The sequence below is a fragment of the Hippoglossus hippoglossus genome, chromosome 6 (assembly GCF_009819705.1).
Source record: "Hippoglossus hippoglossus isolate fHipHip1 chromosome 6, fHipHip1.pri, whole genome shotgun sequence".
NCBI classification, from domain to species: domain Eukaryota; kingdom Metazoa; phylum Chordata; class Actinopteri; order Pleuronectiformes; family Pleuronectidae; genus Hippoglossus; species Hippoglossus hippoglossus.
Genome location: NC_047156.1, coordinates 900,074 through 911,471, shown reverse-complemented (window position 1 = coordinate 911,471; position 11,398 = coordinate 900,074). Strand labels below are relative to the sequence as shown.

At 42.8% G+C, this 11,398-nt stretch overlaps 3 protein-coding genes across 3 annotated transcripts; all 3 read left to right on the top strand.

Moving 5' to 3' along the window:
- The first annotated feature begins 234 nt into the window (after nt 1-234).
- LOC117762849 (tripartite motif-containing protein 35-like) lies at nt 235-1,617 on the top strand. The gene has a single exon (XM_034587505.1). It carries the CDS (start codon nt 235-237, stop codon nt 1,615-1,617), a length of 1,383 nt encoding a protein of 460 aa, XP_034443396.1.
- Nucleotides 1,618-4,900: 3,283 nt separating this feature from the next.
- Nucleotides 4,901-6,283, top strand: LOC117762848 (nuclear factor 7, brain-like). Its single transcript, XM_034587504.1, has one exon. The coding sequence runs from the start codon at nt 4,901-4,903 to the stop codon at nt 6,281-6,283; it is 1,383 nt and encodes a 460-aa protein (XP_034443395.1).
- Nucleotides 6,284-9,598: 3,315 nt separating this feature from the next.
- On the top strand, nt 9,599-10,981 carry LOC117762847 (nuclear factor 7, brain-like). Its single transcript, XM_034587503.1, has one exon. The coding sequence runs from the start codon at nt 9,599-9,601 to the stop codon at nt 10,979-10,981; it is 1,383 nt and encodes a 460-aa protein (XP_034443394.1).
- The last annotated feature ends 417 nt before the right edge of the window (nt 10,982-11,398 follow it).

Here is an 11,398-nt window from a genome sequence, read left to right as displayed (position 1 = left end):
GGCTGAAAACCAGACGATCACATTCACCTTCCAAACCAAACTGAACCAAACCAGACCAGACGTCCTGAGTGAGTCCAGCTACAGGAGAGAAGAGTCAAACTACAACCTGCCGACGCTCCACACACTGACCGTGAGTTTAACAAACACCTCGACTCAGAGAGGAAGTAAACCTCAGTGAAGTTCGTGGAGCTGTGACTGACTGACTGTCTGTTTTCAGCTTCACCTGGAGACTCAATGGCTTCCAGATCAGAAGAGGATCTCTGCTGTCCCGTCTGCCATGATGTCTTCAGAGATCCTGTCCTTCTGTCATGTAGCCACAGCTTCTGTAAAGACTGTGTGAAGAGCTGGTGGAAAGACAAAGAAGTAAAAGAGTGTCCAGTTTGTAAGAGAAGATCTTCAAAGGATCACCCACCTGTTAACCTGGCGTTGAAGAACCTGTGTGAGACCTTCTTACAGGAGAGAGATCAGAGCTCTTCACATGCTCTCTGCAGTCTGCACTCAGAGAAACTCAGACTCTTCTGTCTGGACCATCAGCAGCCAGTGTGTCTCGTCTGCAGAGATTCAGAGAAACACAGCGGCCACAGATTCAGACCCATCGATGAAGCTGCACAACAACACAAGGAGCAGCTTCAGGAAACTCTGGAGGCCTTGAAGAAGAAGTTACAGTGTTTTGAACGTGTTAAAGTAGAGTTTGAACTAACAGCAGAACACATTAAGGTCCAGGCCGGACTCACAGAGACGCAGATCAAGGAGCAGTTTAAAAAGCTTCATCAGTTTCTGGAGGAGGAAGAGGAGGCCAGGATGGCTGCACTGAGGGAGGAAGAGGAGCAGAAGAGTCGGATGATGAAGGAGAAGATTGAGGCTCTGAGCAGAGACATCACGGCTCTTTCAGACACAATCAGAACCACAGAGGACGAGCTGAGAGCTGAAGACGTCTCGTTCCTGCTCAACTACAAGGCTGCAGTGGAACGAGTCCAGCAGCGCCCCCTGCTGGATGATCCACAGCTGGCCTCAGGAGCTCTGATAGACAAGGCCAAACATCTGGGCAACCTGAGCTTCAACATCTGGAACAAGATGAAGGACGTGGTCTCCTACAGTCCTGTGGTTCTGGACCCAAACTCCGCTAATCCAGTACTCGTCCTGTCTGAAGATCTGACCAGTTTGAGACGAGGAGAGGAACAGAAGCTTCCTGACAATCCAGAGAGGTTTGCTCTTTACCCATCAGTCCTGGGATCTGAGGGTTTTAACTCAGGGACTCACAGCTGGGACGTCCTGGTTAGAGACAGTACACACTGGACACTGGGTGTAAGAGCAGAGTCTGTCCAGAGGAAGGGATACACACAGTCTGGATTATGGAGAATAGGGTTCTATGTAGGTAAATACAAAGCAGTGTCACCATCAGGATCATCTGATCTCTCTGTGCAGAAGATCCAGAGGATCAGAGTGAAACTGGACTGGAACAGAGGAGAACTGTCGTTCTCTGATCCTGATACTAACAAACACATTCACACCTTCACACACACTTTCACTCAGAAGATGTTTCCATACTTTATCACTGGAGATCACTTGAAGCTGTTACCTGTGAATGTCTCTGTGACGCTGGATCAGAGCAGTTAGAGAGAAAGATTTTATTCATCATGTTTATTTCTTCAAGAGAAATCTGCTGAATCTAAAAGTTAAACTCGTTATTCTAAAGCTTTGTTTATTTCTCCTTTTACTTCTCACTCGTTTTTATTTCTCCTGTCGACTTTTCCACGTGTGTAAAAAGATTTCATTATTTTCTGATCTTTATCTTTGGTTTGTTTTTTACTTTCATGGAAAATGTTTTCTATCATTTAGATTTTGTGTGGATCCATGAAGTCGAGCAAACTGATGAAGATCCACATAAAAACACATTTATCAATAACAGCTGATCATTGTTCACATTCAACAAACTTTATTAAAACTCACACATGAGACATGATTCATGTTTAATCACATAAAGTCTGTTCACATATGAAATAATCCAACATATATGAACATTTGTCTGTTTGATGTGATGAAGCCAAAATGATTCTGTCTGTAAAAGTGTTTATTCAACAGCAGCCTAGTGATGTGATGTTAATATTGTGATAAAAATAATAAAAACTATCAAACAGAAACTGAGTTCTGACCTTTTTTAAGTTGAAATGTAAATATGAAGCCAAAATGATTGTGTCTGTCAAAGTGTTTTCATTCATTCCTCAACAACAAAACAACAGAGGTTTAGTTCAGCTTCAACATTTAAATTCCTCCTAAATGCTGAAGGTGCATCGACTCCTGTTTGTGAGCAACATCATAAAACATGTTCTGCTTCATGTTGAACCGTCTCCTGCTGCTGTCACACACACACGTTCAGTAGTAAAGTGTCTGCAGCCATCTTGTTTCTGACCGCTCCGTCCTCATGGGGTCGTCCCCAGTGTGTGACTGCACATCGATCTACTGACTGAATGTTTCATCAACGTGTTCCAACACAGACGCAGATTCACAGTAGAAATGTTTCGCATCCCAAACGCAGCAGCACGGAATACACACGTGTGAATGAGCTGCAAACAAAGATGGAGGAACTCGGAGTTTGGTTTCAAAAGAAACGAGGGAAGCTTCAACGTGACCTCGTGTCTTTCTCCAACATCACAGGTTGATTATCTGCTGGAGGAAGTGATGGCTGCCTCTGTGACACACGAGGAGCTGATGTGTGCCGAGCCGAGCCGAGCCGAGCCGGGGGGGGGTCATGGCCGACACACAATTCAACAAATTATAAAGTACATGCTGAATTAGTGACATCTCCATGTTTCATCTACAAACAGGCCAAGTGTTATAGTGTGATTAATTAAACACAATCACAATAAGTATTTTCTATATATTTAGTGTTAAAAGTTAAACATATGTCTGACCTGCAGTTATCATGGGAGGGTAAGTAATCTTTTGAAAAACAATTATATATATAGATATGAATGAACTGAATTAACTTTGTCTATGTGATCTTTAATTGATGAAATACAAAGTTCATCTTTGGTGTCTGTTCGCTGCAGCGGTTGGATTAACTTCACTTCAGCAGCTTCACCCACACAAACTGCTGCATGTTCGTATTCATGCATTTAAAAAGGAAAACGCACATTAATTAACAAGTGTAGTGGAGTCCATCATATAATGGGTCAGATTTAATGATGCAGGCTGGTTTTCATCTGCAGGTTGATGGTAGAAAAACATACAAATACATGTATAACACCACAAGTACACACACAGTACATTAGAATCAACATGATACTGTCATGTTCTTATTCATCATCCTCATGTAGCCCAGAGACTGTGGAGCTTTTATTACTGAAGCTAAATGTGACGATGTGAAATAAAAACAATCAAATAAAAGTGTACGAGGTGAATTTATAGAACGAGAGTGAAAATAAATGATTATTCACAAATAACAAAGATGTACAGATGTAACACTGGTGTTTGTGGGAAACAGAGATTTAAGTGAAGTGACCTCGACCGAGAGCATCGATTCAAAACACAAGGAACTAGCTTCACTGGTTTTATCGGATTCAAACAACGTGTAAGAGAGAAAACGTCCATGAAGCTACTGTAAGTTCGGCTCCGTTCAGCTCATGTTCCTCTGTCTCTCGATGCTTTTATTCATTTCTGTTTCACACCGTCGAGTTTTAAATTTCCCTCTTTCAAAACACAACTGCCTCATTTCCGCTTCCGCTGCTTCTTCTTCTTCTCCGAGACTCCAGCTGACTGCTGCAGCGCCCCCTCTCTGCGGTGACGGGATAACACATCTTCTGCATTGTAACTCAAACAGAAGTGAAGGAAACACCAGGGTCCTTGAATCATGAAGAAGAAAATGGACACTTGAATTTTAATAAACTTCCAATCTGCAGAACCAACTGTTGACAGATGTTATTCCAACAACCTGTGTCCAGGGGGACGTGCATGTCCAGTGCATGTGAGTGGTCACATGATCTCTGCAGGCGTGTGAGACGTGTTGGACGGAGATTCAAACTGATGCAGAGACAAAACACCTGTGAGCACAGAGAGCGTTTTAGTTTGGAAACGCCTTCGTGGTGTTAATGTAACTCTAAAGCAAGAACAGAGTGTGGGAATGGAAGAGGAAACATTCTCCCCATTCCAAGTCAAACATTTTAAATGATCTGGAGCATCGTGGATTTAAGATAAGATAAGATAAGATAAGATAAGATAAGATAAGATGATCCTTTATTAGTCCCACAATGGGACATTTGCAGTATTACAGCAGCAAGAGTCAAAAAGACATCAGCAGGTAATAAGAAACATGTAATACTTAAGTGTGAGGAATTAAAAAATATAGAAATATATGAATGTAATTAAACTAATGTATACAGTGTAAAGACAGTAGAGATATGTGCAGTGTGAGAATATGTACAGTGAATGTATTTCACATGAACCGTTGATATTGCACAGGCAGATGAATCAGGCACAGTTAAGAGTTAAAGTGTTAGAGTGCAGTCCATAAGGGGGGGGGGGGGGGTGCATAGTTTGTACTGGCAGCAGAGCTGCTGGTACATTTGTTTCAGGTTTTACAGGTTTTATCATCCAGCATCTCAAGCTCCACCCTCTCCTGACTCACCTGAGAAACCAGGAAACATCTGTTCCTCCCTGAAGAGACGCAGGCTGAAAACCAGACGATCACATTCACCTTCCAAACCAAACTGAACCAAACCGGACCAGACGTCCTGAGTGAGTCCAGCTACAGGAGAGAAGAGTCAAACTACAACCTGCCGACGCTCCACACACTGACCGTGAGTTTAACAAACACCTCGACTCAGAGAGGAAGTAAACCTCAGTGAAGTTCGTGGAGCTGTGACTGACTGACTGTCTGTTTTCAGCTTCACCTGGAGACTCAATGGCTTCCAGATCAGAAGAGGATCTCTGCTGTCCCGTCTGCCATGATGTCTTCAGAGATCCTGTCCTTCTGTCATGTAGCCACAGCTTCTGTAAAGACTGTGTGAAGAGCTGGTGGAAAGACAAAGAAGTAAAAGAGTGTCCAGTTTGTAAGAGAAGATCTTCAAAGGATCACCCACCTGTTAACCTGGCGTTGAAGAACCTGTGTGAGACCTTCTTACAGGAGAGAGATCAGAGCTCTTCACATGCTCTCTGCAGTCTGCACTCAGAGAAACTCAGACTCTTCTGTCTGGACCATCAGCAGCCAGTGTGTGTCGTCTGCAGAGATTCAGAGAAACACAGTGACCACAGATTCAGACCCATCGATGAAGCTGCACAACAACACAAGAAGCAGCTTCAGGAAACTCTGGAGCCCTTGAAGGAGAAGTTACAGTGTTTTGAACGTGTTAAAGTAAAGTGTGAACTAACAGCAGAACACATTAAGGTCCAGGCCGGACTCACAGAGACGCAGATCAAGGAGCAGTTTAAAAAGCTTCATCAGTTTCTGGAGGAGGAAGAGGAGGCCAGGATGGCTGCACTGAGGGAGGAAGAGGAGCAGAAGAGTCGGATGATGAAGGAGAAGATTGAGTCTCTGAGCAGAGACATCACGGCTCTTTCAGACACAATCAGAACCACAGAGGACGAGCTGAGAGCTGAAGACGTCTCGTTCCTGCTCAACTACAAGGCTGCAGTGGAACGAGTCCAGCAGCGCCCCCTGCTGGATGATCCACAGCTGGCCTCAGGAGCTCTGATAGACAAGGCCAAACATCTGGGCAACCTGAGCTTCAACATCTGGAACAAGATGAAGGACATGGTCTCCTACAGTCCTGTGGTTCTGGACCCAAACTCTGCTCATCCATTACTCGTCCTGTCTGAAGATCTGACCAGTTTGAGACGAGGAGAGAGACAGAAGCTTCCTGACAATCCAGAGAGGTTTGATAAACACATCATAGTCCTGGGATCTGAGGGTTTTAACTCAGGGACTCACAGCTGGGACGTCCTGGTTGGAGACAGTACACTCTGGGCACTGGGTGTGTCAGCAGAGTCTGTCCAGAGGAAGGGAGTCAATCTGTTTGGAACATGGAGAATATGGTTCAATGAAGGTAAATACTCAGCATGGTCACCATATGCATCATCTGATCTCTCTGTGCAGAAGATCCAGAGGATCAGAGTGAAACTGGACTGGAACAGAGGAGAACTGTCGTTCTCTGATCCTGATACTAACAAACACATTCACACCTTCACACACACTTTCACTCAGAAGATGTTTCCATACTTTATCACTATAGATCCCTTGAAGCTGTTACCTGTGAATGTCTCTGTGACGCTGGATCAGAGCAGTTAGAGAGAAAGATTTTATTCATCATGTTTATTTCTTCAAGAGAAATCTGCTGAATTTAAAAGTTAAACTCGTTATTCTAAAGCTTTGTTTATTTCTCCTTTTACTTCTCACTCGTTTTTATTTCTCCTGTCGACTTTTCCACGTGTGTAAAAAGATTTCATTATTTTCTGATCTTTATCTTTGGTTTGTTTTTTATTTTCATGGAAAATGTTTTCTATCATTTAGATTTTGTGTGGATCCATGAAGTCGAGCAAACTGATGAAGATCCACATAAAAACACATTTATCAATAACAGCTGATCATTGTTCACATTCAACCAACTTTATTAAAACTCACACATGAGACATGATTCATGTTTAATCACATAAAGTCTGTTCACATATGAAATAATCCAACATATATGAACATTTGTCTGTTTGATGTGATGAAGCCAAAATGATTCTGTCTGTAAAAGTGTTTATTCAACAGCAGCCTAGTGATGTGATTTTATTATTGTGATAAAAATAATAAAAACTATCAAACAGAAACTGAGTTCTGAGCTTTTGTAAGTTGAGATGTAAATATGAAGCCAAAATGATTGTGTCTGTCAAAGTGTTTTCATTCATTCCTCAACAACAACACAACAGAGGTTTAGTTCAGCTTCAACATTTCAATTCCTCCTAAATGCTGAAGGTGCATCGACTCCTGTTTGTGAGCAACATCATAAAACATGTTCTGCTTCATGTTGAACCGTCTCCTGCTGCTGTGACACACACACGTTCAGTGGTAAAGTGTCTGCAGCCATCTTGTTTCTGACCGCTCCGTCCTCATGGGGTCGTCCCCAGTGTGTGACTGCACATCGATCTACTGACTGAATGTTTCATCAACGTGTTCCAACACAGACGCAGATTCACAGTAGAAATGTTTCGCATCCCAAACGCAGCAGCACGGAATACACACGTGTGAATGAGCTGCAAACAAAGATGGAGGAACTCGGAGTTTGGTTTCAAAAGAAACGAGGGAAGCTTCAACGTGACCTTGTGTCTTTCTCCAACATCACAGGTTGATTATCTGCTGGAGGAAGTGATGGCTGCCTCTGTGACACACGAGGAGCTGATGTGTGCCGAGCCGAGCCGAGCCGAGCCGGGGGGGGTCATGGCCGACACACAATTCAACAAATTATAAAGTACATGCTGAATTAGTGACATCTCCATGTTTCATCTACAAACAGGCCAAGTGTTATAGTGTGATTAATTAAACACAATCACAATAAGTATTTTCTATATATTTAGTGTTAAAAGTTAAACATATGTCTGACCTGCAGTTATCATGGGAGGGTAAGTAATCTTTTGAAAAACAATTATATATATAGATATGAATGAACTGAATTAACTTTGTCTATGTGATCTTTAATTGATGAAATACAAAGTTCATCTTTGGTGTCTGTTCGCTGCAGCGGTTGGATTAACTTCACTTCAGCAGCTTCACCCACACAAACTGCTGCATGTTCGTATTCATGCATTTAAAAAGGAAAACGCACATTAATTAACAAGTGTAGTGGAGTCCATCATATAATGGGTCAGATTTAATGATGCAGGCTGGTTTTCATCTGCAGGTTGATGGTAGAAAAACATACAAATACATGTATAACAACACAAGTACACACACAGTACATTAGAATCAACATGATACTGTCATGTTCTTATTCATCATCCTCATGTAGCCCAGAGACTGTGGAGCTTTTATTACTGAAGCTAAATGTGACGATGTGAAATAAAAACAATCAAATAAAAGTGTACGAGGTGAATTTATAGAACGAGAGTGAAAATAAATGATTATTCACAAATAACAAAGATGTACAGATGTAACACTGGTGTTTGTGGGAAACAGAGATTTAAGTGAAGTGACCTCGACCGAGAGCATCGATTCAAAACACAAGGAACTAGCTTCACTGGTTTTATCGGATTCAAACAACGTGTAAGAGAGAAAACGTCCATGAAGCTACTGTAAGTTCGGCTCCGTTCAGCTCATGTTCCTCTGGCTCTCGATGCTTTTATTCATTTCTGTTTCACACCGTCGAGTTTTAAATTTCCCTCTTTCAAAACACAACTGCCTCATTTCCGCTTCCGCTGCTTCTTCTTCTTCTCCGAGACTCCAGCTGACTGCTGCAGCGCCCCCTCTCTGCGGTGACGGGATAACACATCTTCTGCATTGTAACTCAAACAGAAGTGAAGGAAACACCAGGGTCCTTGAATCATGAAGAAGAAAATGGACACTTGAATTTTAATAAACTTCCAATCTGCAGAACCAACTGTTGACAGATGTTATTCCAACAACCTGTGTCCAGGGGGACGTGCATGTCCAGTGCATGTGAGTGGTCACATGATCTCTGCAGGCGTGTGAGACGTGTTGGACGGAGATTCAAACTGATGCAGAGACAAAACACCTGTGAGCACAGAGAGCGTTTTAGTTTGGAAACGCCTTCGTGGTGTTAATGTAACTCTAAAGCAAGAACAGAGTGTGGGAATGGAAGAGGAAACATTCTCCCCATTCCAAGTCAAACATTTTAAATGATCTGGAGCATCGTGGATTTAAGATAAGATAAGATAAGATAAGATAAGATAAGATAAGATAAGATAAGATAAGATAATCCTTTATTAGTCCCACAATGGGACATTTGCAGTATTACAGCAGCAAGAGTCAAAAAGACATCAGCAGGTAATAAGAAACATGTAATACTTAAGTGTGAGGAATTAAAAAATATAGAAATATATGAATGTAATTAAACTAATGTATACAGTGTAAAGACAGTAGAGATATGTGCAGTGTGAGAATATGTACAGTGAATGTATTTCACATGAACCGTTGATATTGCACAGGCAGATGAATCAGGCACAGTTAAGAGTTAAAGTGTTAGAGTGCAGTCCATAAGGGGGGGGGGGGGTGCATAGTTTGTACTGGCAGCAGAGCTGCTGGTACATTTGTTTCAGGTTTTACAGGTTTTATCATCCAGCATCTCAAGCTCCACCCTCTCCTGACTCACCTGAGAAACCAGGAAACATCTGTTCCTCCCTGAAGAGACGCAGGCTGAAAACCAGACGATCACATTCACCTTCCAAACCAAACTGAACCAAACCAGACCAAACTGAACCAAACCAGACCAGACGTCCTGAGTGAGTCCAGCTACAGGAGAGAAGAGTCAAACTACAACCTGCCGACGCTCCACACACTGACCGTGAGTTTAACACACACCTCGACTCAGAGAGGAAGTAAACCTCAGTGAAGTTCGTGGAGCTGTGACTGACTGACTGTCTGTTTTCAGCTTCACCTGGAGACTCAATGGCTTCCAGATCAGAAGAGGATCTCTGCTGTCCCGTCTGCCAAGATGTCTTCAGAGATCCTGTCCTTCTGTCATGTAGCCACAGCTTCTGTAAAGACTGTGTGAAGAGCTGGTGGAAAGACAAAGAAGTAAAAGAGTGTCCATTTTGTAAGAGAAGATCTTCAAAGGATCATCCACCTGTTAACCTGGCGTTGAAGAACCTGTGTGAGACCTTCTTACAGGAGAGAGATCAGAGCTCTTCACATGCTCTCTGCAGTCTGCACTCAGAGAAACTCAGACTCTTCTGTCTGGACCATCAGCAGCCAGTGTGTGTCGTCTGCAGAGATTCAGAGAAACACAGTGACCACAGATTCAGACCCATCGATGAAGCTGCACAACAACACAAGAAGCAGCTTCAGGAAACTCTGGAGCCCTTGAAGGAGAAGTTACAGTGTTTTGAACGTGTTAAAGTAAAGTGTGAACTAACAGCAGAACACATTAAGGTCCAGGCCGGACTCACAGAGACGCAGATCAAGGAGCAGTTTAAAAAGCTTCATCAGTTTCTGGAGGAGGAAGAGGAGGCCAGGATGGCTGCACTGAGGGAGGAAGAGGAGCAGAAGAGTCGGATGATGAAGGAGAAGATTGAGTCTCTGAGCAGAGACATCACGGCTCTTTCAGACACAATCAGAACCACAGAGGACGAGCTGAGAGCTGAAGACGTCTCGTTCCTGCTCAACTACAAGGCTGCAGTGGAACGAGTCCAGCAGCGCCCCCTGCTGGATGATCCACAGCTGGCCTCAGGAGCTCTGATAGACGAGGCCAAACATCTGGGCAACCTGAGCTTCAACATCTGGAACAAGATGAAGGACATGGTCTCCTACAGTCCTGTGGTTCTGGACCCAAACTCTGCTCATCCAGTACTCATCCTGTCTGAAGATCTGACCAGTTTGAGACGAGGAGAGGAACAGAAGCTTCCTGACAATCCAGAGAGGTTTGATCAATACGCCTCAGTCCTGGGATCTGAGGGTTTTAACTCAGGGACTCACAGCTGGGACGTCCTGGTTGGAGACAGTACACTCTGGGAACTGGGTGTAAGAGCAGAGTCTGTCCAGAGGAAGGGAATCAATCTGTCTGGAACATGGAGAATAGGGTTCTATGTAGGTAAATACAAAGCAGTGTCACCATCAGGATCATCTGATCTCTCTGTGCAGAAGATCCAGAGGATCAGAGTGAAACTGGACTGGAACAGAGGAGAACTGTCGTTCTCTGATCCTGATACTAACACACACATTCACACCTTCACACACACTTTCACTCAGAAGATGTTTCCATACTTTAGCACTATAGATCCCTTGAAGCTGTTACCTGTGAATGTCTCTGTGACGCTGGATCAGAGCAGTTAGAGAGAAAGATTTTATTCATCATGTTTATTTCTTCAAGAGAAATCTGCTGAATCTAAAAGTTAAACTCGTTATTCTAAAGCTTTGTTTATTTCTCCTTTTACTTCTCACTCGTTTTTATTTCTCCTGTCGACTTTTCCACGTGTGTAAAAAGATTTCATTATTTTCTGATCTTTATCTTTGGTTTGTTTTTTACTTTCATGGAAAATGTTTTCTATCATTTAGATTTTGTGTGGATCCATGAAGTCGAGCAAACTGATGAAGATCCACATAAAAACACATTTATCAATAACAGCTGATCATTGTTCACATTCAACAAACTTTATTAAAACTCATGAGACATGATTCATGTTTAATCACATAAAGTCTGTTCACATATGAAATAATCCAACATATATGAACATTTGTCTGTTTGATGTG